Source organism: Meriones unguiculatus, chromosome 3 (genome assembly GCF_030254825.1).
Source record: "Meriones unguiculatus strain TT.TT164.6M chromosome 3, Bangor_MerUng_6.1, whole genome shotgun sequence".
Classification (NCBI taxonomy): Eukaryota; Metazoa; Chordata; class Mammalia; order Rodentia; family Muridae; genus Meriones; species Meriones unguiculatus.
Window position 1 is genome coordinate 91243916 of NC_083351.1, and position 27725 is coordinate 91271640.

At 49.4% G+C, this 27725-nt stretch overlaps 1 protein-coding gene across 2 annotated transcripts; it reads right to left on the reverse strand.

The window, feature by feature from the left end:
• Positions 1-2870: 2870 nt before the first annotated feature.
• Positions 2871-27516, reverse strand: Tppp (tubulin polymerization promoting protein). Of its 2 annotated transcripts, XM_060380352.1 has the most exons (5): positions 27366-27445; positions 23952-24071; positions 17096-17413; positions 7928-8081; positions 2871-7605 (listed from the first exon to the last, which is right to left on the reverse strand). In XM_060380352.1, exons 3-5 carry the CDS (start codon positions 17407-17409, stop codon positions 7411-7413), a joined length of 663 nt encoding a protein of 220 aa, XP_060236335.1. In that variant the 5' UTR covers positions 17410-17413; positions 23952-24071; positions 27366-27445; the 3' UTR covers positions 2871-7410. The 2 variants fall into 2 exon arrangements, with proteins under 2 accessions (XP_060236335.1, XP_021487092.1); XM_021631417.2 differs by lacking the exon at positions 23952-24071 and having other exon boundaries at positions 27366-27516.
• Between the last annotated feature and the right edge of the window lie 209 nt (positions 27517-27725).

Here is a 27725-nt window from a genome sequence, read left to right on the forward strand (position 1 = left end):
ACTGGAAAGATGAAGGCAGGGTATGAGGGTTTGAGTGTCACCCGAACCCCAAGCTCCTAGAAGTGAAGGGGCTGATAGTTAAATTGATCAGCAAGGGCCAGAGTAATGCATACATAATAGAGTTTCCTCAGAAAGACAAGAGGATTGGGCTCAGAGAACATCTGAGGAACTGAAAAGCTGGAGGACAGCGGCACCCAGAGACGGAGTTCCACACCTTCCCACAATTCATCCCATGCCTCTTCCATCTCCTTCCATTGTGATGACTTCGTAAATTACTAAAGTGCTTCCTAGGTCCTGAGAACTGCTTAAGCAAATTAATTGACTCTGAAGAGAGCCTTAAAGAGACCACAGTTCTTAGCCAGTCAGAAACAGGAGAAAATGTGGACTTTGGTTCTTTTATGTTCTGAAGTTGGGGCCAGGCTTGACCTTCAACCTGTGAGGTCTGCTGCTTCTTTCAAGCAGGTGGCATCAGAATGGGTTTGAATTAGAGGATGGCTACCCAATACCTGCTTCAGGGTTGTTTGCTTATTAGAGGGCAGATATCCAGCATGTTTTAAGATCACAAAAGTCTTCTGTGTTGGCCGCTGTGTCAGTTATATGAGTCATAAGATTTCATCTTTATCTTTTGAGTTGCGAAGAGTATCTGCTCTTTGCAGAAGATTTGGTACTTTTGTCTATTTGGAGTTTTTAGGTCTATGTCGAGAAAGGATTTTTGTGCCTGTTATGAAGGTTAAGGGTCTGATGTCCTTGTTCTCCAGGGATATGTACAGTTGTCCTAGCCCCAGATTCCCTGAAAACACCTGCATTTCCCCCCTCAGCCTTCCTGGACTTGTTCTCATGCCTCCATCTTATGTTCAGAGTATCTACGTAGTTTTGATTATTTGGCTTCACAATTTGCTGAATGCCAACTTGATGAATGAGTGGATAGAAATAAACTTCTATAACAGTGTCTGACACTAAGCCAGCACTACCCTGTTCGTTACTGCAGTACAGTGGCTTGTAGTCCCTTTGTCCTTGCTTCATCTGGATCTGCAGCACCGTGCTGTCAGCCATTCTTCTTTAAGGAGATTGCATTTATAATCTTTTCATTCTTGGTAGAGTTTGCTCGTGAAGCCACTTGTGCCCGGAACTTTCTTTGTGGGTAGAATTTTTATACTAGTTCAGTATGATTGTTTTAAGATGTGGTAGAACCTGTTCTCACCAACAATCTGGCCTCTCCCGAGTGGATTTTGGGTAATGTTGCTAATAATTAGAGCGAATGGTATGTGAGGACCTGAGGTGTGTCCTGGCAGGACCAGGCAGAGGAAGAGCCAGCTGCTGAGCCACTTAGAGTAGTTGCCCTAATGGACCTTGGTCTCTGCCTTATGAGGTCAGAAAGATTCTCCCTCCCCCCAACCCAGCTGGATTTTGTGTTCAAAGCAGTGAGTGAGTTTCCAGCCTCAACTGAAGCTTTGGGGGCAGTCAGCTGTGTTCTGCAGCTCCTTACCCCAAGTCAGGAGTTGTACAGCTAGCTGTCTATTTCTGTTTGAGTTTTTGTAAGTCATGTATGTCTATGAATTAATTTATATTGCCTTAATTTTCAGATTATTCTTGGCACTGATAATCTCTCATTAATGTTTTAGTAGCTTTAGTATTTCAGTGTACCACTGTATAGACATGTTGTGACACTTAGGCTTTTAAATAAGAAGATAGCCTCTGGCCATTGGCTCTACCTCAGCTTCCACACTGCAGACATGCTGGTGGAGCCAGTGAGCAAGCAGGCCTGGCATTGATGGGGAAACTCTAAAGCATGCTCTTGCCTGTCCTGGACTTTTTCAGCTGTGTGTATCTGGTGACCAGCTTCCCATCTGCCATCTCATTTTGTATATTTGTTTTGGTTTGTTTTTTTTGTTTTTCTGACTATAGAATTGTCATTTGTTTTTTGTTGTTTGTTTATTTAGTTGATGGTTGGTTTTTCTTGGGTTTGTTTTTGTTTTTGTTGTTGTTTTCCTTTTAAGACAAGGTCCTTACTATGTAGACTTGGCTGTCTTGGAGCTCACCATGTAGATCAGGTTGGCCTCAGACTCTTGCCTCTGCCTCCTGAGGGCTGGGATTAAAGATGTGCACCACCATTCCTGGCCATTTTTAGATTTCATCTGTTCAGCATCTCTACCCGTGCTAATCAGGAAACTGGTCAGCACTCTGAATACCTCCAAAATACAGCAGTGCGGGTGAGCGCTAGCCTCTCTGTTCCCCTGCAAGTTTGTGTGTGATTGTTCCCACATGTCTGAATGAAACATTTTTAGTTTCACAAAATATTTGCATGGTTACTATTAATCAGAAGGTACCTGCCTGCTTTTTGTTTTACTTGTTGTGAAAAAGATTTCACTTATGGTCACTTTCTGCATTTAGAATTTTTTTTATGTCTACTGGTAACAAATTATTTCATTATTGAAACAAAACAAAAATGGTTTGTTTGTTTTGTTGTTGTTTTTTTCTTAGCAGCTCTTGAGCAGCAACCTCATTGGACTAGTATTTGAAGCTTAATTTTAATCATCATCTTGATGATGTGCCTGCTTTTGGAGTGCTGGTAATTTGTGATGCAGTTTATGAGTGATTACCGTAAGTCTGGACTCACCCAAGGGCTGCACCCAAGCCAGGCCTGGCCTTGAGTCTGACAGATGGCTGGTCTACCTGTTCTTACAGTCCTGCCTAAGCTAGGAAGCAGGAAGTCCCTTGAGTGAAAGTGACACAAGGCTCTCTAAGGTGAGCTCTGATGCCAGGAAGACTCTAGGCACCTCTCTGTTAGTACCCAAGTGTGAAGGCCCTGCCGGCCAGAGGATGTGATCCCTAGTATAGACAAGCATCATACTGCGAGAGAAGTCGAAATCTACATTTGAACACCTTTATTCATCACTTTACCAACACAATGTTAATAACAGCAAACACAATGAACGAAATGTTGATAGACACAAGCTGTTTCACTAAAGCAATATGAGCCAGGCCATGATCATATGTCCATCAGGTGACTAGATGCCTTGCACTCTATAGGAGGGACAGCAGGGGCATCCTGACCTGACAGACTTTTTGAGAAAGTGTAGTTTAGATGTCAGCATTAAGTGCTTTCTGAGTCAGAACACCCATGACATCAACATTACCCATCACACTGATAAAGTGATAAACTCCGTATTCCCTAACATTAATAAAATAGTGTAAAAATATATATCACATATATATAAACTTAACTCCCTTTCTTGATAAAAACTTATTACAAACTAGTAGTAGTAGCATATTACTCCTTTCAAGTTTAAGTTGTACAGGCTTCCTTTGTTGTTTGGCTTGGTGTAGTTTAAGAGGTCTAAAGGAAGAGATAATTTAAGTGTCCCAAGATGGCCACACCCGTGAACTATAAAGTTCAGAATGGTCAGTAGTATGTTAGTGAAGAAGAGCAGTTTGGCTCAGTGTTGGAAAGATATTCTTATGTCTTCACAGTACAGCTAAAGTGTCACCCTCGCCATTCTTAATTGGCAGGGCTTCCCCAATGTGTCCATGCTGTAGCCAGGTAGTACACAAGTCTGGAGAGAAAGAGAGAGAGGGAGCGAAGGAGGGAGGGGGAGAGAGAGAGAGAGAGAGAGGGAGGGAGGCAGTTTTCCCTGAAAAGGGACAGGTGGCAAATACCATAGGTGTCTGTGCATTTGTCTCAATCCTCCCAGCCAGTTCTAACGCCAAAGCAGCTACAGAACAGTATGTAAACACATGGGTGTGCAGCTGTGTGCCAGTAAAACTGTTCATTAAAACAGGCAGCTGAAGCAACCCAGGGCCTCTGGGAGCGGAATGCTTGGTTCTTGTCCCAGAGCAGGCACCTGTCATCTCCCTGGGACACTGCAGGGAAGTGGCAGAAATTGTATGGCCCATTTCAAAATTTCAAAACTATCTCCATCTGTCATAATGTCCCTATGCCCCAATGTAAGATAGGATATCGAAAGGTGTAAAAATACTCCAGTATAAATATAGATCTTTCAACAATATTTGAACATGTAATTTGAACTTTGATTTTGGTAAAGCATTTCTACTAACTAGTTGCTTATCTTATAGCATTAAATAGAAATAAATAAGTATTCTGTTAGAGTCAGTGTTCTCAAACACCCTCCAACCTGCCTACCTTCCTTCCCTAATACTTAAGACACCATCTGCATCATTCTTCCTGTCCCTTTCTCCTAAATGTCACCTCCAACAGACTATGTCCCTGTATATGACCCACCTACAGAACATATATCTGAATGTCACCCCCAACAGAACATGTCTAAGTATCATTCTGACAGAACGTACCCTTGAATGTTACCCACAACAGAACATGACTCTGTCACTCCAATCCATGTCCCTGAGTTCTACCCCTGACAGAACCTGTCCTTCTTTCCTTGCTGTCATACCTTAAAAGAACCTGTCTCTGTCTCCTGAGTGTCTTCTAATAGAATGTATCTTTTTGTCTCCTGGGTGTCAGCTCACAACAGAGTATGTCTCTGTCTCCTAGGTGTCCCCTCTAGAAAAAAAAAAAAGTCATCTGCTGGATATCATCCCCTGAGAGAACCTGTCCCTGTTTCTTGTGTGTCTGTCACCTAATAGCACATGGCCCTGGGTCTTGGTTGGCATGCTTTGCGTGTTTTATTATATATTATTATTATTATTCACAAAGAGACACTGAATTCTATTTACCCACGATTAGTAAAAGCTAGCTGGTATCGCATAAAACATGCAACAGAGACACTCTACCTGTGTATTCAAATCAGAAACTGAGGAAAATGCATATCTGTTTTGTACAGCAGTGTTGGGAGTCCAGTCAGTTGCTGTGTTGAGAGGGTACACAGATGCCACATGAATTCCACAGACACTTTAAATTGACAGTATGGAGACACTAAGTCTTTATGATCTAATTGTAACGACTCTTTCCTTGCTAGATGACAGATCGTCTAGAGGGAGGCCGTATTTTCAAAGTTAAACTTAACACTGACCTAAGGAAGGTGCTGTTTGAGGAAACTGGGTTACGAGGGGACACGATGAAGACCACTTGTCTGACATAGTTCTGGGTGCTGCTGAGGGACTACATGGAGGGCCGAGTACTGTCCCTCGGGAGCCCAAGGATGCTTGAGCTGTGCTAGGACAGTTAGGACCAGCAAGGCAGAATGACCCAACTTTCATTTACAAAGCCCAAGTTGAGTTAGAGCAATCAAAAATGCTTTCTGAAGTTTTTATCCTCTCAGGCTGAGGACCTGTCTGACATGTGGGGGTTGAGATGGCAGTTCTGGCTCTCTGCTGCCCATGGCTCATATGGGCTTGCCACTTGGAGCCGTTGTGTTCAGTCCTGAGCACGTGGGCGAGGTGGCTCATTCATAACGAAGCTTCCCAATGAGGCTGGGTGGTCCCATCAAGATAGACACTTACACTGTTTCCTAGGTGCTCCTAAGCAGCTAACCCTGGACTTGGCCTGGATCTTCATCTGGACATCATTCTGGGCATCCTGCCCTTTGAACAGGAGACAGTGTCTAGAATTCTCAGACTACCGTGGGGTCAGGGAAAGATCTGCCCCACTGCATGGTGTGGGGACCCTCTGACACCACGCCAGCATGGCCTTCTGCCCTGACCCATATTCAGTCACCTCCTGATGGATTTGTGTGTGTTCCGTCTCAGCCATAATGGTAGCAATTGGGCTGTGTATAGGCAGTAGAAAACAGTATCCTCAGACCAAGAGAGTGCCAGGTGGCGACTAGGAGTTCTGGGAAAGGGTGTGAGCAGTGCCAGGGTCCTTTTGTTTCCCCAGACCAGTGAGGTAAGATTCCAGAAAGGAGGTTCCACCACTTGGTTTTTAATGCCAGGTACTGCAAACTCCTGGAACCTTGGGAGGAAGCTGACTACTGGACCATCCCATCCTCCAGTGCCGGCTGTGCTGAGGGGATTGATAACCTTGGACCTTCAGAGGGCCTGCACTTTAGAAGTGTGTTATTGAAGCCCCTGCTTTTCTCTCTTAGGCTACTAGGCAGGCTTCTCTGGTGCTGTGGTGGAGGCATGCTCTCTGAGCCCCAGAGAGGTGGGTAATGTGACAACATGCCATGGCAGTGAAAAAGGCCACCTTGCTTTCTACCTGTGCTGTCCAAGCCACATACGATGCCTCGCCCTCAACAGCCACCTGCTCTCAGAGGCATAGCCTGAGGCCACTGTGTGTTATTTCTAGGAACAAGGCCATACAGTCCAGCAAGTTGCATGCAAGGTTAGGGCTGTGTTAATGCAAAGGACCAGGTGCTGTGGGGCTCTTAAGATGGTGGTACGTGTCTTTGGGGCCGCCTAAGTGGCACCCTCACACATGCATGAGCTGAGTTCTGTGTTCTCTCTTGTGGCAGAGAAAGATGTGCAGATGCTGCAAGTTTCTCTTGGGCCTGGTTCTGATGTCTGGTGCCCTGCACTTGCACTTGTGAGAAGAGTTAGAAAAACTGAAACCAGAGGAGGTTTCATACAGCTGAAGACACATAATTTTGAGCAAAGGACAACATAACTTGCTTTGGCAAAATCTCTCATCTTATACTGGTAGAACAACTGACTGCCTAGGCCTGGTTGGACCAAGTGTCTCAGCATCACGTGTGTCCTAATCCAGTGATGGGAGAGAGCAAAGAGAACCTCATGGAAGCTTGATGTTCTGAATCTCCCTGGACCACTCTTGAGGTCAAGCACATAGTCTTGTCATTCCTTAGAAAAGCACTGAAAAAAATTTCCAAGTTCACTCTCCAAGTCACTCCCCTGGTCACCAGGGGACTTCTCTTGTCTCCTAGTCCACTCTCAGCACAGACTTGGTTGATGAACACGTGTGTGTGTGTGTGTGTGTGTGTGTGTGTGTGTGTGTGCGCACGCGCGTGTGGGCATGTGTGCTGATGTGACCTGTTCCCACACACACTGAGACAACCACCAGGTAGCCTCAGCCATGTCCTCTGGTCAGGAAAGGGCCCTGTTTATGATTACTCTATGCAGTTGGTTAGTTTCTTAGCTCCTGCTGCCCTGGAAGTGCCTAGATAAGGTCAATATAAGTTCTGATGTCTGCTCTGCTCATCCTCATTTCTACCAACACCCCAAAATACCCCTTTTTACCTGCAGATCAAGTGGCCAGTGTGATATGATCCTGGGAGGCAGTTTACAAATAGCAGTCTACTTCCCAGCTGTGGACGGGGCAGGTATGTTAGGAAAGAACAATGAATCATGGCCCAAACCTGGGGTCTGAGAGAGAAGTGTCAAGCACCCAGCAGGAGGAGTCCCGGGCATTGCCCCCACCGTTGCCTAGTGAGGTGCTGTTTGAGTTCTGCCCAGTTGAACCTAGGAATGTAATGAAGTGCAATGGGTGTAAGTCCCATGCCTGGCACCTGTAAGTGTCCAGATCTTCAGCCTGTAAGGCTACTTGCTCCCCTGCACCTTCTGGTCATAGGTGCCTGCATGCTTATAGCCAGGCACATAGCCTGACTCATCCACCAGGTCCACGCGGCCAGCTTTGCCCTTGCCCTTCCCTGATTGGTCAAAGCGCTCTTTGTGGGAGCCTGTGAACTTGGTTGTGTCTGTGAGCCGTGACACCGTGGGTGAGGACACAGCTTTCTGAAAGAGAGCAGAAGAGGGTGTTATCACAAGCCCAGGGAGGGTGCTGGGTAAGGACTGCCACTGTCTATTGCGGCATGTCAGGGGAAGTGGCAGGGGCTGTGCGGGCAGCTGTCAAGGAGTGTGACCCTGCTAGGTCACATGCTCAGACAGGGGGTTACCTTTCTTGGCTCCAGGTGAGTCGCAGACTTATAGGGCTAACAAGTCTATACTTTTTTTTTTCTTCTAAATCTAGCCAGTTGTGGCCTTCAGATACTCCTGGACCATAGCCTCCCCTAGGGCAGATGCAATCACGAGTCCCACCCGTGCCTCAGCCCCTCACCGTGACACCAGAGATGACCGGTGAGCGTCCCTCAATGAGCCGGTGCACCTCACGCACAGCATCCTCGCTGCTCTTATCCTTGAACCGCTTCTTGGCCAGCTCCTCCAGCGCCTCCTGGAACTGCTCAAAGGTGATGGTCCTGCAGGACTTCCCTCTGTGGGTGACAGACAAGTCCTCAGGCCATGGTCCCCGGCGACCAAGCCCACAAGTGTACCATCCCTCCTTGCATTCTGCAGTGACCTCTACTGGTCACAATCAGAAGTCCCCAGCAACTGCTAACAGCCTGGAAAGACAGAAGGAAGCATGCCCTTTAGGAACCAGAGTGTCAGGACATTTCTGTCTGTTCTCTCCTGGGTGGGAGGTCAGAGGGAAAACCCAGGATGAAGATCCCCTCATCTCTTCCAGGGACACCCTAGCCAGTCAAGGAGCAGGAGGGAGCTCAGGCCTAAATCAGGGTCAGAAGTGGCTCAGGAACGGCCTAAGGCCATGGTTATCAAATCGGCAGGAGGAGTCATATCACCTGCCTGATCAGACTCCAGTGTGAGCAGTGCAGAATAGCCTGGTCGGCAGGGTGGCTTGAGGCTGGGACTCTTACCCAACATGCACCTGGCCACCAGTGAGCATCCCAGAGATCTACCACTTCACAAAATCCTTCCTCCCAAGGCTGTTCAGGCAGTATTAAAAAAAAAAAAAGTTATGAAATTGCTATTTATTTATAATTTTTCTTTAAAGTATTTTCAATTTGGCACTTGCCCCCAACTAATTTAAATTAGTGACGTTTTCAACATTTTGACATAATGTATGTGAGACACAGGTCTGCAAGTCCTGCATGTTCCTGGTCAGTTTTAAGGCAATGGCCTGAGATAGGCTACCTCTTACGGCCAGGCATGCCACTGACCCCAGCTGCAGTGTGCTGCAGGTCCGGGACTTGAAAACAGCCGACTGACAAATCCCAGTGAGGCTTTTGTGGCTGACCATCAGCACAGGATCCAGAGCAGCCAAGGTGAGTGTAACAAAATCAAGGCGGTGGTGGACCGCGCAGTCTGGAGGCACAGGAAGGCGGATGTCTGAGTCCAAGGCCAGCCTGGTCCACAGAGTGAGTTCTAGGACAGCCAGGGCTACACAACCCTGTCTCAAAAACAAATTAGAGGCCTGAGCCTATACTATTCCAAGACACGTTGCAAAGCCAGCCAGGTCTGAGCTCCATTTATCTGGAGTCCAGAAATACCCACACAGGTGCCTAACTTGAACAAGGTCAAGGAAGAAGGACTATTTTAAAATATCTGGAACAACTGCTACCTCTGCAAAATAAACCAGCTCGGGGCCACAGCTCACGCCACAGCAGAGCTGGCTCAGAGCATAGCTCCAGAAAGAACTTTACCGAGTATATCTGGGAGGTAATCTGGTGACCTTAGGGTGGGCAAGGTTTTCTTAGAAATGATGCCAAACCATTGCGTTCAGAAAGAAAAATGGATAGACTGGACTTCAGAATAGTAAAAGCCCGTTCTTTCGATCAACACTGAAGACAGAGAAGTACCACAGAGCTGCAGAAAATACATGGAACATATAAACTTGAAAAGGGGATTGTATCTAAAAGATGCAAAGAACTTGGTAGTAAGAAAGGAAAATTTCAATTGTGCAAGTATTTGAATCAGACACCTCACCAAAGCAAAGAGATTGGTGCGGGGGGGGGGGGGGGGGAGGCAACACACGCAGGGAGGAGCCCATAGGAAAGCAGAAGTAATGAGGGAAACTTCCTGCTGCCTGTTGAGAGGGATGTACCACAAGCCAGTTTTCGGGGGGGGGGAGCGCTGCTTCAAGAGAAACACGTTTAAGCTCGTGTTAAACCCATTTACAAAGATTGTGCAGATTTTATTCAGTCATTCAAACTTGAAAAAAAACGCCCAGGTGGACCCCTGGGAGCGGGGTTAAGGAAGCAGGCATAAAAATACTACTGTTCCCACACACCCTGAATTCTTACTGGTGCCTGGAGGAGTCTCACACTTTACACATGTCCTGAATATATAGGACATTCTAATCAAACAACCAGGAGAGCTGAGCCAAACGTCCTTTGAGAAATGCACAGGGTCCCATGTTGGGGGGGGCATCCCTACTTGTCAGGAGATTGGGAAGCCACTGAGGCATTACACTCAGATCAAGGACATAACATAGGAGCTAGAGCCCCACAGTGGGACTGTGTGATCCTAGAACCTGGTAGGCCTGCCGGTGGTGTGGGAAATGGAGCCTCGGTAGATGCCTTGGGCCTTAGACGGTGAGGTCCAGTCCTTCAGTACTCTCCGCCCCAGCGCTCACTGGCTACCTTTGAGAGTACTGAGCAGCTTGGCTTCACAGTCCAGTGGTGCCTGGAGCTGACAGCTTTTTTCTCTCTCCTAGGACCTTCGGGGGGTGTTAATCTACGCCCCCACCCCACCCCCAGGGCTGCTCTGTTTTGTCGTGGAAAGTCAAAGGCGCTCTTGTCTCCTACTCCCAACCCTTCCTGGGCTGACATGAGGATGCCAGGCCTAGCAGCCAGCCTGGCAACCTGCTGCTGGAGCACACAGCCCTCTATGGCAGCTTCGGCGCCAGGCACCACCAGCATGAGTCACTGGGGGATGTGGGTACTGGAGGGGTTCTCCCATCACAGGCCACATTCAGATAGAGCTGGCTGACTGCTCCACTGGTACCAACAATCCCTTTCTAGCCTGGGTCCCCACAAGTCTGTGTTGTTGGGGAGAGAAGACTTGTCTTCATGCCCCAGTTCACAGGGAACTCTCCCCAGGAGACCCAGGCACTTCTTGAAGCAGAATCCCCAACCAGACAATGCCCACTTCTAACTCAGAGATGTAAAAACCTCTGCAGGATTCTCCTACATAGTGAGCCTATATCTAGAGCTCTCAGGACTAAGGGGTCTTCCTGGGGCTTGCCCTTCCCTACCTTTGGCTCCAAAGCTGGCCTATAAGTGGGTGTCTGCCCACATGTACCCCAGGAGCCTGGGATTTCTTCCCAGGCCCTGTCTCCTATGTGCAGGGCACCTTCTCAGTCTCTTGGGGACCCTGGAACCTGGATGGGAGGGGGTAGGACCCAGCCTCAGGCAACAGAGACCTCTGGGGAAGGTCTGCTCCTCTATGGCCAATATCACAAACACTACCACTCCCCACCTCAGCTTTGGGCCTTCACAGAGCCCCTTGTCCACCCTATTCAGCACCTTTGGGAAAGAGTTCCTGGGCCTTCACAGAGCCCCTTGTCCACCCTATTCAGCACCTTTGGGAAAGAGTCCCTGTCAAGGCTTGAATAATACGAAAACTCTTAAGTGTTGAAGGAGTGGATCACGGGACAAGACAAGGCTGCCTGTGTGTGCTTCTTGGTACCTGGGGTTTAGAGAAGCTTTTGCTTCTGGAGTAAACACCAGAGAGCATCTTCATCAGCCAAATACTGTGAAGGCAGAGAAGGCACTTCTGAGGGGTGGAGAGCTATACCCTCCCTATACGTGTGGGGGTCAGAGAGCAGCTGAAGGACCGGGAAGGAGTTCCTGGGCAGTGGGAACCTCTAGTCCAGGCTCCTTCCTGCTGCCTCATCCTTCTGGAGGCTTTCTATAGAAACAGTGAGGGAACTGACCTGAGCCTGCTGGACCACGGAACAGCCTCCACTGCCATGGGCCTCAAGATGCCTGTTGCTACCAGTGTCTGCCTCTTTAGATGTGTTCAAGGGAGGTGCAGAAGTCTGGTCGTTTTCTTCAGACACCTATCTCTTGTTCCCTCCTTAGGATTCTTCCATGCCCACTGACTGCCCATCTACCTCAGGACCCAGCCCTGGCCTCTGTGCCTAAAACAGTGGTAATGCTGCTGAAAGTCCAGGCCTGTCGGTTCTCTGTGCCCACAGCAGGTCACTAGAGTCAAGAAAGTGCTTGAGAGCAGGCGATGTGCACTTTGCCTAGAGGAGCCTGGATGCCACTTATCCACAAGGACTCGGCCCGTCTCAGGAAATCAGTCAGCCAGCAGCAGCACTGCTGTGGCCCTGCTCTGGGCACAGTCCAGATTTCTGTTTACTGGCAGTCGCCAGTTGTCCTAGAGAAGGCATCTGCAGCCTACAGTATTGATACTTCCCTCTCTTGGGAACATAGCATCCTTAAAGCCCCTTCTCACTTGTCATTTTGCGTTTTCTGAGGGGCCTGAGGTTGTAGGATAAACATTCTCCAGGTGACCCTAAAAAGATACTACATCTGCCCACTCCCCCCTCCTCACAGCTCTGGCCTGGAATCCAGGGGTGGGGGTGGATAAGGCATGAGGATAGAGTTATGGCTATTTGGTGATGTTCATTCTCTTACATGGCCTTCATGCACTGGCAGCCAGCTTCCCAAGGCAAGATGGAGGAGCTGAGGAGCAGGAAGGTGCTTATCTTCACAACAGCCTGATCCTTACCTGGTCACTGCAGATTCACCAGATCAGATGAAGGCCTGACCACAAAGGCATGGGGACCACTAGCTCAATAACTATCAGGAAAAAACAAAACAAAACAAAAAACTCCATATCTCCTGTCTTAACTCCCAACAGAGGTCAACCCTGAGTTTCCCAGGAGGCTTCTGAGTGGTCACACTGCACTGCCATATGCAGCCACTAGAGGGCGATGCAGAAGTAAGAATAGCAGCAAGAAAGGCTTCAGACACTGGGGCATCTGAAGAGTAAGATGCATGCTGGATCTTGCTCCATTCAAGGCCTGCAGGGTCAGGCCACTCTCCCCTGGAACATGTGACTGTTAGCTTTACCCAAGACTCAGGAAGCAGAGCCTGAAGGAGGAGCTCCAGGGACATGTGTGCCAGGGATAAGTAGAACTGTGTGGGCCCACAGCCAGGAACAGAGGCTGCCTCCAAGGGTCCTCACATGTCTAGGGTCCTTGACATCTGGATTCTCTGGGATGCTTGGGTGGGTGGTATACACAGACACCTACCTTTCCCATGGGTTCCCAAAACTCTGGCCAGAACTCTCTAGACACGAGGCCTGTTCCTAGGAGCAGGCGCTACATTGGCTCAAGTGGCTTCTATGCTGCGCCTCCTCAGCAGCACACAGACATCAGAAGAATCCCATCAGGCCTTGCTGACTAGCTGTGGCATGTAAGAAACATCAAGCAGTTCATATGCCGAGCAGTGGCTGACAAATCCTCAGTCTAGGCAAATCTAGGTCCTGCTTTTTACATGTAGGGACTGGCCTTGCTTCCTTTTGACCTGTATCCAGACATAATGGACACTGGGCCCTGATGCCCCAGCCAGGTTACCTTCTGACTGTGCACAGTGTTGGCAGGAATCTGTGCATTTACTCTGGAGGGTACCTAGAACCCAATCCAGGCCCAGGGAGGTCAAAGGTCTGGCAGAATGGTAGTCAAAGTAAGGAAGCCATAGGTGAACCCAGCCTCACCCTGAGGCTCCTAAACCTCTTCTTCCACAAGCATATGCAGGTCCATACACAGGCACACAGACCCATCACAGACAGTCACACACAGATTCAATGCCTAAGGCCCCCAGTTATTTCTCAAGCTGCACCACACTGGCCTTGCTTCAGTGTTAGATCTCTGTTAACTGTGTGGAGACTGGCCCTGCTGAGCCTTTTGCAAGATGGAGAGTCTAGGTTAACAGTAGTCTACAATAAAACTTGGTATAGAGCTTCAAGAAATTTGTTTAAAATTTAACACATAGTAACATCAAAACAAACAAGCGCTGCCATGGTGACAAGGACCTAAACAAAGGCTGCAGATACCCCAGCTGGCGCCACGCCTGCAGAGCCATGGCAACCTGCCCCAAAACAGAAATAGTTGAACTTTTTTCTCTCTCAAGTCCTGTCAGAGTCAGCAACTTCCTGGAGGTACCTAAGCAATTTCCTCCCAAGCCCCAAACTCCCATAGGAGGCAAAGGCCTCTGCAGCTGCCATTGCTGCCCCTCAAGGGACCACAAACACCCAGCCCTCGTCATACAAACAGTGCCATTACAGCCACAAGTTTCCTGGAAATCTCAATTCCAGAGTTTCCCCAGCCCTTCTTCCTTATCCCTTTCAGCATTCCCCTGGTACTCAGGATACTGTCCATCCCCCTACACTAGAGGACAGCACGACTCTGAATTTTCTGTTCACACATGCCTGTGAGGTGAGGCTCTTCCTCCAGAGCGGAGGTGTTCCAAGTGGGACATAGGTCACAAGGAACCTCAATGGAATCCAGGCTGTGAGAGGGAAAAATAATTCAAAGGTGGTGAGAGGTGAGGGAGTGGCAGTCTCTAGGGTCTCAGGGTCCAGGGGGGTAGGCAAAAGAAACATCAAAGTTTCTGGGCCTCTACTTAGTGCAGGAGCTCACCTGGGCTTCCCCGGGCACCCAGCTAGACACCTGCCCCACAGTTTGAGCCCACAGTGCCAGCAAGCACAGCTCACATTGAATACAGCACTGATAGCCTGTCTGCCTAGACTGTCATGGCCTTGAACCCTCTCTGAGCTTGGGCTGCATGGGCTTGCTCTCCAGACCCTTGACTTGCAAGGCAGGGACACTCCAAGGTTCCCAGACAGCCCAGAGTCTACAATGGGGAACAGCCGTGTCCTGGAGTCGGGCATGAAGTGTCTAAGCGCCCAAAGTTCTGCATTCCCTTCACATGGCTCACTTGTACAAGTCTGGAGTTTTCAGTCCTCTGCGGCCCTCATCATCCAAAAGACCCATGACCACACAGTACCATCTACTGGGAGGCTGTAAAAACACAGGTTCTACATGGGGGTGGAGAGCACATATACAAGCACACAACATCTGGAAGTTCTAGTTCTGATCGTTTTACAGCCTGGTCAGTGCCCCTCTCTCATGGCTGGCCAACCTACCAGAGCGGACCTACCTGTCTGTCCCTGCCTGGAACTGTCCAGTGGAACTCAAAAGGCCGTGTGAGTTTCTTGAGGTGAAAGGACACTACAGGTATCCATACAGACCGGATCCTGAGCTTACCAGAATCCCTGGAGGCTGATCCTACACCGGGAACATGCAGGGTGCCTTTTAAGCAAGGCCAGTGAGCTCACCGGGCCCTTCTCCTCAGACATATCCCCCAGGACAAGTTCCAGTGAGGAGGTTGCACATTTCCCAGCAGATTACAGGACAGACAGGCCAGGACATGTGACCAGCACAATGAGTCTCACCAAGCCTGGGAAAGCCCCCTCCCCCAAAGACAAGGTCCATGGTCGATACCCAAACTCAGGGGTAGTCACTTTGGTGAAATTTAGAGGGTCTCTAGATTTTCAGGTCATCTATGAAGGAGCAGCAGCAGTGTGGAGGCTCTGCAGCCTCATAGACATCTTGCTGCATGCATCTGTCTGGACCCTTATGACCTGTTCTGTACAGTGTAGGCTCCCTATCTCCAGTAACTATGCTGTCTGATTTAGTGACTCATGGGAGAGAACCATCTCCTGACGCTTTGTCTTGGGTCCTTTCTATGAAACCAATAGATTGAATGCATAACGTTATGTAGAGGTCACATAGGAGTCAGTGCTACCCAGGAGCATTGCACATAGACGAAGCTGTGGAGAAAAAGAGGTGTTAAGAAAAGCCTGGGACCACAGTCTAGAAGTACATAGGGTCCTTGGCCAAAGGCCTTTCAGCTAGGCTTGGGAGGAACTAGTGCTGGTATTATCACAATGGAACCTGGCCAGAGTGGAGGTGAGGACTTTCACAGTGGGTATCGGGGTAAAATGGCCCCACACATCTGAGCCACTGGCCATATTCTCCTCTCACACCCTGACCCACAATAATTGAACTTCAAGCAGAGGTAGGTCTGAGATATCATAGGAACAGGGTCTGAGATGGATGGGAGAGGGAGGATAGGGCTATTTACACACATCTGCTTTCAGAGCTGGAGGCTACACAGAGTTTCTTCTCCAGCTTCTCATTGGGGTTAGAAGCCACAGGAGAACGAACAAGCAGGATGGACCATCTCCCACCCCTCTTTGGGGTCCTCGGGGATCAGCAGAGCCTGGAGAGGGTCAGGGTGCAGGGCCCCTTTGGGACATGTTTCTCAGCCTTTATAGTACAACCATTCAAACCTAAGATGCTCCAGACACAGTCTTGTTTACTATGTACAATAGGAACATGGGATTTTCTTGTTTTGCAAAGGCCTCAAACTCCCAGTACACAGCGAAATTGATATCAGAATTGGGACGTGTGGGGACAGCTAGGCTCTGGTTCAGTAATATACACAGAGCCACTTCCTAGGGGCCAGGACATTGAAAATTCTAGCTCAGCCTTCTTCTACCTCCCTCAGCCAGGTTCTAGAGGAAGCTACATCTGGCTTCAGCTGGAACAGAAAGATGCCAATATCCTAAGTCCCTTAGTCATGGTGCCCTGCAACTGGTAATCTGACTTATGCCACCTCTTCCCATTGGGACACACATTAAATCCCTCCACCTTCCTAGGAATGTCTAAACTGGCATGAGATACTTGTTAGAGCCACCTGCCAGGTCACCTATACCCTCTGCTTGTTGCTCAAAGACTCCTCCAGGCACCAGTGCACGAACTGGGGGCAGGGAAGCCAACAATTCCATCAGCAAAGCAGTGATTAGCAACCACAATTACAAAGACCACATCACCCACCCAAAGCCAGAGGAGGAAGTGATGCCCAGCTAGTAGCACCCACAGATCAAACACAGGACCTGATAAGCACACAGATGTCAGAGAACACAGTGGATACATAGCCACTCTCTGACCTGTATCAGTATGGCTGCATATGTGAACATTTCTCAAGTGCAAAATTAAAAGAGGTAGACAAGGGGCTGGAAAAGGGTGTCATAAACCACTGCCATATCCTGGACACAAAGCTACAGGGGCTCAGCCCACAGTAGATGGGTCTCTGTTCACCTGAGAAGATCCTGATTGTGTCTAGCACCAGCTCACTAACCTGGGTATTGGTTAGAGTTAACTAAGTTTTCTCGAGGCCAGAAGCCCCCACCCTGGCCACATCCAAGGCCAAATGGACTGAGACAAGGACCACAGCTCAGAACATGGCCAAAGCACTTGAGACCAATGTACTCCCCAGACTGTTTTAGACACTACAGGTTCTGTGCCCACTTCTTGGCTTCAAGCCTTCAGTATCTGCAAGCGAGATACTTCATAGACCATCATAGTTGCTGATAGGAGTTGTGATACCTAAGCTTGCATGACACTTACTTGATCTTGCTGAAGACAATGTCCACATCAGTGACGGTCACATTCTTCCCATCGATCACGTGGCAGTCCTTGCACAGTTTGGACCAGTTCTTGCCATGCATCTCCTTCCCTGTTGCCCTGGTGTCCCCATGTACTGCAAACCGTCGGAAGGCCTCCTCCAGGGCACTGAGCTCAGAGGCTGCAGCTGCCCCCTCATTGGCACCCTCTGACTCCAGTGACAACCTCTTGGCAGCTTTGTCCTTAGCTGGGTCTCCTGGGGACTTGGGTGGTGTCTTGTTGGCAGCTTTGGCAGGCTTGGCCTTGCTGTCAGCCATGTTGCTAGGGAAGAAAGAGAAGAAAGGGGTCACTCTGCTGTTCACAGCCCATCTGTGTCCCTGGTTCTAGCTGCAGCATGTGGTACCAGGCAACAAGATATGGCGAGAGCTGAAGAAAAGCACCCTTTCTGGGGCTGGGACCCCTTGGAGCTGAATGCCCAGCAGGGCAATGTTGGTCCAGCTGCTCAACCTGGCACCAACCCTGCCAACCCAACACCTACAGGCTCTGGGCAAAAGAGGCAGGGTCAGACTCAGCAACAGTGGGTTCTACCTTGGCCTCTCTAGGCATTTCCATGGCCTCCTCCCTAGACCTCACCTGCTGTGGGTGAATGCCTGAAGGGATGCTTAGGGTCTATAAAACGATGCTATACTTAGGATCCATGCTTATTGTCCCTCAGATCTGAGCCTTCTAAGCAGAGGCTGAGCCATGCCCAGGAGTGGTGAATGACCCTACCCTGGGATTCTAGAACATGAGGTTGGCCCTTGGGTTCAGAGGAGGGCCGCCATGGGGAAGCCTGAAGTATAGCCATATTCTTTGGGTTTTGTGGGCTGCTGATTCCTAAGACAGGAAGATATCCCTGAGGGCTAAGAAGATTGAGGAAGTGGCACCACTTCCCAGCAAGACTCATGAGCACAAACAAATGCAAATGATCCCACCATGGCCACTGTTGTTCCAGCAAGGACAGGCACATGCCATTTCCAGCCCCCCAGGAAGCAGGGGTGATGAGCTCACAGTTAGCATCTCTTTGGGAACTGAGTGTTTAACAGCTCAATGTGAGGAAAGGGACTCCTGGTATAGGCACACCCCACTGACCCTCTGTGGAGAGTCAGCAACAAAGTTGAAACATGCAGGCCCTGTCCAGACTGGAGATCTCAATGCCAGTGTGGCCAAGGCATGCCTTCATCACTAAGAGATGTGAAGTTTGGCCCTGCTGAACTCACAATGGTATGATTTCCATAAACAGCCAGATTAACATAAATGACAGTCTGCCACAAGGGCCATGTCCCCTTCTTGCCCATTCCCTTTGAAAACAGTAATAAAAGCATAACAGAAAAATTCAGCCTCTTCGATGAGAGGCTCTTCTAACTTTCCTCCAAAATGGGGCTTCTTGTGGGGGCCACAACAGGGCAGATGAGGAGAGAAAGATTAAATGGGAAGCTCTAGCTGAGCATGAAGCCCAGGAGTTCCACAAGACCAGACTCATGGTGAAGCAACTCCATGCACCTGACCAGTTATCTGAGCTTCTGCCCTGGGCCCTCACAAGACAATGAAACATGAGAGGGTCTCTGCTCTACTGAGGACTGCAGGGCACGAAGGCAGGTTGGAGCCTGGCAGGCAGCAAATTCAAACCAAATCAAAGAATTGTGAGCAAACCAGCAGCAGGGGAATGTCATTTCAGGATAGCGAGGGCATGTCTCTCACTGATGTGGCCACTCCTCATCAGACAGTTGCCAAAATGTGTTCTGTCCAGGTTCCTACAGCACACTAGTACCACAAGAAACTGAACAGGTACCAGGGTAGGGATGAGGCTCCTGGGATGGAACTCTACTCCCAGCCCCACCTGTCCATCTGCTGTAGGAGAAAGGCCTCTGGGCAGATTACGAACCACGACCAGGGGATCAGAGAGCTAACTAGTGGCTGTGATCTTCTAGGAAGGTGGGTGGTCATCACTCAGGAGTCAGGGCAGCGATGCAGGCTGAAAGGTATCTTCACAAAGGAATCAATAGGAGGCTGAAGTAACAGCCAAGTTGCTGCTAGTCTGGAAAGCAGAACCATCTAAACTAAACCCTGGAATAAGCTGGGCTGGAACTTTTATGGACCCTGTGATAGAGCAGCTGACATCTGTGGCTTTCCTGAGCAGCTGACAGCACAGCCACACTGTTTTAAAGCCCCAGTGACAAGAGTTTTCAGCCCAGTATGGGACCTCTGTCACAACCACTGACAGGCACCAGCAACACACTTGCACAAAAGACAGGCGGCAACATGAGTGTTGAGATGCCCTTCTCTCAGGATGCACCTTGGGGGCTGTAGTCAAGCCTCTAAGACTCTGTGTCCATCTTTGTTTTGTTTTACCCTGAACATGGATTACCTTCAGAGCATGTCATAAAAGATTTTTAAAGTAAAAGTAACAGTGGTTTAGGTCCTAACTGTGGCTGTACACAGATCACTAGGCTATCACTTATTCTGTGAAAGAAAGAAAAAGGGTGCTATGTCATCAGAGCATGCCCAGGAGTAGGCTATGAGGACATAGGGCTCTTATCCACAGGTTCTCTTTTCTAGCTCACAGCAGCAGCAGTAAGAACAAACTGAATCTAAAGAGAATTGAGGCTGTACTCAAGGTACCCTGGAATCTGGAGGTACCTACAGGCCTAATGCTCTCTGTCACTCCTCCAGCATTGTAGAATGGCCAGCTGCAGTATTTCCCACCCTTACTCAAAGGCCCTGGCCTCCTGTCTTCCTGCCTCACAGTAGCTGAGGCAAACCTAAAGTTTAAGGAGACCTTTAAGGAGTCATGGTGTGTCCCACCATGTCACCACAATTTCCATAAGGGAAGTTAGGCCATTTAGAAGAGGTTCCAGGAAGGCACCTGAGCCACCAAGTGTGGGAAAGGGACAGCCTCTCAGATGTACTCTGTACTTCCAAGATGAGTCCTACATCAAGTATGTATCCCAGATAGGCCCTGTCTCCCTAGGTTAGGCCTTATACTTCTTTCTTGATAGCGTGTAATTCACTGTCTCTCAGCCAGCAGAGATGTAACCCCAACATTGCCCTATGGACTCTCCCTGTCAGCAGGTGCCCCTTCCCGAACCAGCCTCTTTCAGCAGTGATTGCCCTGCGAGCAAAGAGAGCAGTTGTGGTGGAGGAGGGGAGTGGCGCCAGCTGGTGACCCAGCAATGACTGCTTATGTTCCCTGAGGGGTCAGGAGGACAGGAGATGGTAACTTATCCACAGCGGCACTGAGTGTAGGGACAGACTATGTTACCAGTTTTGCATCTTCAGACCAGGCCTGAGAAGGGCAGGGGAGGCCAGCTGGAGGTAGAATTACAGATCTCGAAGTAGGAAGGGACATGGGCAAATGGTAGAGACAGGGCTTTTTGCAAACCCTGAGGACCCCTTTAGCCCAGGCACAATTTCTTGTGTCCAACATATCCCTAGTTTTCTTTGCCAACTCCAAAGAATTGACTTGTTCCCAAAAAAACCTGTTGGAAATCAACTGGCCCCCATTTTTCCAAATAAAAAATACTGAAGCAAATTAAAAAAGAATCTTAAAGAAAAATCTAACTGTAGGTTGGAACAATAGCTCAGCTGGTATTGAGGAGATGAACTTGATTCTAAGAACCCATGTTAAAGAAAAAAAAAAAAAAACACAGACAAACAAACAAAACCCAGGCATAGCAGTGTATACATATAATCCTCCTATACACTGGGGAGATGGAGACAAGCCAGCAACCAGCCAGCCTTGCCTAACTAGTGAGTGCTGAGAAATGACAGTGAGGTTGCTTTTTGGCCTCCACATGTATACAAACACACACACACAGTACACCTGAACACATACCAAAACATGCATACATGTACCAAGAAAAAAAAGAAGGAAGTAAAAATGAAAAAAAAAATCTAGAAGTATAAGCCAAGAATCAGCTGCTACATATCTCAGGGCACAGCCCCATTCAGGAGGCCTGGAAATGAGGGATCAGTGAACGATCTGGAAGCAAGATAAGGGATCTATTACTACAATCAGATGCCTATAACCAGGACATGGTGTCCATGACCAGAGAAGGCATTTGTGTATGTGATGGGTGCCCATGAATAAAGCAGGCATTATGACCAGGGTAGGTGTCTATGAGTGAGTGAGACAGCTATCTGGGTGTGGGGCAAGTGTCCGTGACAGGAAAGAATGTGGGAAGGAAGGAGAGAGCACTTCTGCCTCTGGGGGATCTCCACAGGCACACACAGCCATGGAGACAACTCTTTCTCTAGAATGTTTACAAACTTCATCTTGTCTTTGTCACCAGAGGCTGACAGGGCACAGAGACACATGGGGCATGAAAGAAGCAACCTCAAGATAAAGGTAGGGAAGTGAGACTTTTATCCACTTGCAAGACACATACCGCCCGGTCCCTAACCACCAGCCAGGATGCTCGCAGTTCTACAGGCCTCATCAGCAAAGGTGAGGTCAGACAGCAAATTAGAAAGACTATGACCTGAAGTTCAAGAGAGAGAGAAGTCTGTTTAAGATGGAAAGAAGAAGAAATGGACAGTATCTACTTGGTGCTCACTTCTTCCTCACTACATCCACCAAGGCTTGAGCCCAGTGGGACACATGGAAGACCAGGGTGATCTGACTGCGTGGATCTAGACACATCCAGCCAGCCCTAGAGAGAGCTCATCAGAGGACGGGACACAGACAGCCTGCCCTATACAAGCTCTGTGCTTCACAGTGTGCTTATACACAACACACCCTTTGATAACTGTTCGTTTCATTAATAATACAGCATGCACCCTGCTCCTCATCAGGATACTCCATGTGAATGGCCTCTTCTCTCAATGGGGACTGTCAGACCAGGCAAGGTGAACTCCCACAAAGTGGGCATCTTCTGAATGTGTCCGTCCCGCAGGCACACAAACTGTACTAGGAGCCCAGATCTACCAGGATGGAACACAGTCCCGGTCACTGCTCCAGAACAGTCACTAGGCTTAGACTCAAGACCAGGCTACTGCCTACAGACTGACCTGGGAACCAAACCCTGTGATTCTCACTGTTTCTTCTAGGTTAAACACAGCACAATTCTCCTGGGTGTTACAGAGGAAAGGCATACCAGTGTCCATGTCCATTTATTTCCTATATCCTAGATCTGGGCTGAACTATAGGTAGAACAGGACTACATGCTCTAGAAAATATCATATTGAAGTTAGGCAGGGGGAATCTTAGGCAAGGAAACTAGGTTAAGTTTAGAGTTCTATGCACGTAATTTTTTTGTGTGTGTCCAACATCTAGGGCAACAGAAATGAGCCCAGAACTCTCCAAAGCAACTGGATGTGCTACCCAGCTACCTAGCATTCCTAGATTCCTGGAATTTTCACTTCAAGCCTTGCCCACATGTTGCCTGCCCTGACTGCCCCTCAGTAGGAAATACAGGGATATGGCCACTTTCAAGAGTGACAGTTTGAGCTTCTGGCTTACAGTCCTGGAATGAGAGAATGAGGGTACCCATCATTCTTGGTTATGAGGAGGCACAGAAACACCTTCTAAAAATAAGGAATGTTACAAGCCCCTGTGGCTGAGTGGAAGTATAAGACTGAGCATGGAGAAGAATCACGCAACATTCTGGAGTGTTCAGTGACTTCTTAAGGTTGTCCTCACTGCCCAGACAGAAACCAGGTTTTCCCCAGAGCCCTGGATAGCTCTATCAATGTGAGTAGAAAGTAAGAGAATGGTATCCCCCACACATCCAGCATTTACTATGAGCTCCAGGCTCTAGACAACTGTCTAAGGCCAGTAGTGAGCATTAAAATCAAATCCCATCACACATCATCCGATCAAACACTATTTCTAGAGCATCCGCCAAAATACTTACCAGTACAGCATTCTGCATGAGCCTAAATGGGTAAAATCAAGATCAAGAGGGATACTTACTGAGGCTCCATGTTCTGGGATCTAGTTACAGTAGAGGTGCTGAAGAGCACTCCTTGCAGTGAGTGCCTGTCTCACAGTGACATGCCAGTGTCTGCCACCAGGCTCCCTCTAGGAGCTCCATGTGGCAGGTCCAAAGGATGCTTACGAACTTGTGAGTGACTGGTTCCTAACCCAGCATCAGCATGGCTTCCTAATCACCAAATGTACATGAGCATGCTAATTTGCATGCCACACATCTCAGCATTGTCTGTGGATAGTGGGAGGGGGCTATAAAGACTGGTCAGTGGGTGCAACTGACCTGGGACCTCAAAATGTGTATCTGCATCTTAATGCCAGAACTTCTGCATGAAACCTGGTTTGGAAATAGTATCATGACATGAAGTCAACCTAAATTATCTACAGTTAAAAGGTAAATTGTATGCCAATGCCTCGTAAGACAGAGAGCAGGCAGAACTCTGTCTACACGCATCCCTCCAAAAGGATGAGACCTTGGGGGAAGGAATTAAATCAGAGTCCTGGGTTCCCATGAGTAGAGTAAGACTTCCCAAGAGGGTTGTAAAGAATTGTCTGAGGCCTTTCTGCCGTGTGGTGACATAGGGCCTGACCTCTCTGAAGTATACTCCAAGAAGGCACTGTCTTGGCAGCAGCCACATTTATCAGACTGTGAGCCTGTAGTGACTTTGTCCTAAATTTCAGCCCCCAGACTATGAGAAATACATTTCTGTTCTGTATAAATTCACCACCTTTGGCAGTTTGTTAGAGAAGCATAAGTAGACTTGAGGGAGGGTTACAAGGAAACCAGTAGAACATTAGAGTGTCAAGTCATAAGGGCAGGACTGCCTGAGTAACATGAAGCTGAGAGGGACAGGAAGGCTCTGCCAGAGCCAGGGCAGGGACACAACTTACCTGACACATTGGCTTCCAGAACTGCAGAAGAATGGATTTATGCCATGTTAAGTCACTCAATGTGTCATTGTTATCACACATCTTCTAAACTCTGACCAGAAGAGGAAGCAGGACAGGACCCTAAGACAGAGCAAATTTAGCAGAGGCCCCAATGGGGCAAAGCTCTGGGAGAGGCCAGAGGGTGGGGTGGGGCTAGACCCAGAGGTCCTAGGAAGTCAGCCAGAGTAGGCTGGGTTTTGCACGGAGCAACCTATGGCACTACCTTATGTGAAACCCACCTCACCTTCATTTGTTATGTGCTGGGACAGAAAAAGAAAGGTGCACAGACAAGATGAGCAAAGATATAGGATCAGCACATGACACACCTACAGAGAACTGAGGACACTAAGCTCCTAAGTATTCTTGTGCCCATGTCCAGAGCCAAGTACTCTTGGGTAGGGAACATTTGCCACAGGACACTCTCCCAAAAGGACTTCTGCTTATCAAAAAGTAGTAAGAGACTAAAATGGCGAGGCTCAGACAAGGAAAGATTCTTGTTATATACAACAAACACTGGTTTGTCCAATATGGACAAAAAGCCTCTATAGTCAAAAAGAGAAAAAAAGGAGATTGCTCAACAGAACAAAAAAAAAAAAAAAAAAAAAAAAAAAAACCAACTCAGTCCAGGGAGAGCCAGAGAACACAAGAACTGCCAAGCTTTGCTATTATAATCAGGACAGGACACACCTTGCAAGGTGGGGACATTTAAGCCTGTCCTAGGCTTTGGTGGTGGACTGTGACACACAGGACACTCTGTGGGAAGGTAACTGGGGGCGCTCTGAAAAGCGGCACCCGACTCACTAATCGGAAGGTGCACACAACCTGAGGCCCGGCAACTGCTGGAATTCAGGAGCCTTTCAGTTTGCAGGAGAGTTCAAGGCAGGGGTCTTCTTGATCTCCTAACACAGAAGTACTAACCAAAGATAGCTGAGAGCAGAACAGAAAACCAGAGCCATGGCTAAGTCTGCTCAGACTAAGACTCATCAAAGATAGTCCAATAGAATAGTAGCTCTACGATTTCATCTGTGTAAAGGTCAAAACCTACAGACAAGGGCTAAGCCAGTGTTCAGGGATATATGTTCATGAGGTGAAACTATCAAGACCCACCACAGGACAAAGGGCAGTGGAAACGGTTGCCAGGAGGAAACTGAAATTACAGTACTGAATGTGAGGGAACTTTAGGGGCCAGCCATCCGGCAGAGCTCACTAAGTCTGGTGGCTGAGAGAGGAGCCTGAGATACAATTTATGAAACATCCTCCTTACACTTGCCTGAAACACCAAAGAAAGCCTTGCATTTGGGCATTTAGACCTGAAAGCACAGCTTACAGCTGAGTTACATCACTGTATAGTTAAGGGAGACCATTGACCCAAAGAGGTTGCATTCTTCATTAGGAAGCAGCATTCTCTCCATTACTTTCCTCTGAGAACAGTAAGCTATTTGTGGGGCACACAAATACGGGCTTCAGGTCACAGAAACCATACCCTCTGGGACCCCAACAGGGCCACTCAAAGCCATTCCTGGGACTGGCTCAGGACACTAGGGGAAGGCTTTCCAAGTGCTGCAGAGGTAGGTTGCAGCACCGATCTGAGGGTTGTTTGGGAGGTGCTGTGGGTCCTCAGTGGGGCCGTCCTGGGTGGAGAATGCCCTAGGTGAGCAGTGCCATTGGAGACTCTCCTGCCGGTCATGGATGGGCGGCCATGGGTGAGGTTGCTTTGATTGGGAAGTGTGGGAGGTAGGGGGATGTTGTGGACAAGGGAAGCCTGGCCATAGAGGATGCTAAGGTTGGAACACTGTGACCCTTCTCTAGGAGGAAGCTGATCTGCCCAGCGGGAAGAGACCCCAAGAGGGTGTTAGGGGCTGTGGCTGAGCAGCACCAACCCTTCCTTTCAGTAGGAAGTGGGAAGCTCCATTCTCCTCCATGTGGTCTCTTAGAACAGCCTTGCTGGTAGACAGAGAAGAGCTGGACAAGACTGCAAGTCCCCTTTTCCTGGCAAAACTGAAATCACACCTCCTACAGGCTCCTCCTTCAGTAAAGCACTATAAATAGGCCAGCAGGCTCTGCTGAGGAGGCAAGTTATCCTCCATGGAACCCAGCAGAGCTGTCTTCAGAGCCCCAATCTGCAGACGTCTCCCAAACCTCCAACCCTCATGGGTGGTTTCAGTTTTCTTAAATGAAATATTCTAATGCTTACAAAAATTTCTGAAACCTTAGGTGACAGTTAAAACAGACAACAACCTCAAAGAATGGAGAAGGTGGATCCAAGGGAGCACCAGGAGGAAAATATGCCTGCGCAGGTCGGTCTCGCTTCACCATCGATAAAGACAGGGATTCTCAATCCGCCACTTGAATTAGGGCACCTTTTCTAATGGTGGGTCCCGGTGGTAATCACGAGCTTTTCTGAATAGAGTCATTTGGAGACGCTGAGCTCAGACTGTGCCCCTCCCCCTCGCCAGGCCTCCAGGGTCACGTGATGGGAGAGGGGCTGGCACGCGAGCAGAAACAGCAGAGTGCTGCCAGAGAACCCAGCTGAAGGCTAAGAAAGCAGGGTTTGGCCCCCTGGTCCCCCTCCCATTGCTCCACTTCTGGAGAGCTCGCGCTGCCTATGCAGGCCACCTACCCGCCCAAAAGAGGCCAGAGACGCCAGTGGGCGCTGGGCCGAACGCCATCACCCGCCGTAGGACATGCACAGGACCGATCACCAGGACATCAGAGCTTGTCCAACGGCGCTCCACAAAGGACGCTACTCATCTTCCTCAACTCGTTCAGGCCTCGTTTACATAACCGAAACCACCGAGGAAGGGTCAGATCCTCCCTCCCCCGCGCGCAAACATGGGCGTTCAAGATGCGACCCTGACAGAACCCTCGCCATCTCCACTGGGAGATGCAGACGCTAAAGGAGAGTAGCGGAGCGAATGAGCACTGTCACCTGCTAGGCGCAGTGGCGCGCTCAGCATTCGGGACCGGCGGACATCCGGGCAGCTCCTGCTCCCGTACACGCGGCTCGGGGCGGTGGCTTCTCCTGACGCCGTTTCCCACCAGGTTCCACGGGCAGCGACCCGGGGCCCGGCGAGGCCTAGCACCTGGGTCTGGTGGGGAACCGTGGGGTGCTTTCGGTCCACCATATTCAGGGACGACGCAATGCACCTGGCTCAGTGAACACTCATACCCATTCTTGGCACCACTGCCCCGAGGTCTCTGAGGAGCCACTGCAGATGGAGCCGCTGCGCAGAGGGGCAGGTGGCTAGCCTCACAGACTGGAAGCGTCCCAAGCCAATGCTCCCCCACGCACACCCTTTCCCCCGACCTTCCCCCGGCTCCTCCCTGCCCCCGAGCAGCGCCTCGGACCACGGACAGCGCCCGGCTCTAGCCTACCTCCAAGACGCGTCCACTGGTGCGCCTCTGCGACTAGACGCGCGCCCGGGGGCGCTGAGCTCTCGGAGCCGCCCGCCCGGGCCCCGCCCTCCGGCCCCGCCCACACGCCCCTCCTCCTTCCTCTCCGCCTAGGCGTGCAAGGAGGCCCCTCCCAGCGGGATCGCGGCGCACTGGAGACCCGAGGCAGCTACTACCTTACAAGGCTGCTATGGGCACCACCGGCCTATGGACGCAGCTCGACCCAGGGTGCGGTCGTCTGTGGAACTGCGAAGCGTGGGAACTGGGAGGAGGTTGGGGAAGAGCGAGTGAGGCACACCTGGCCCTGGGGCTTCGGGCGTAAGTGAGTCCCAATGGGGAAGC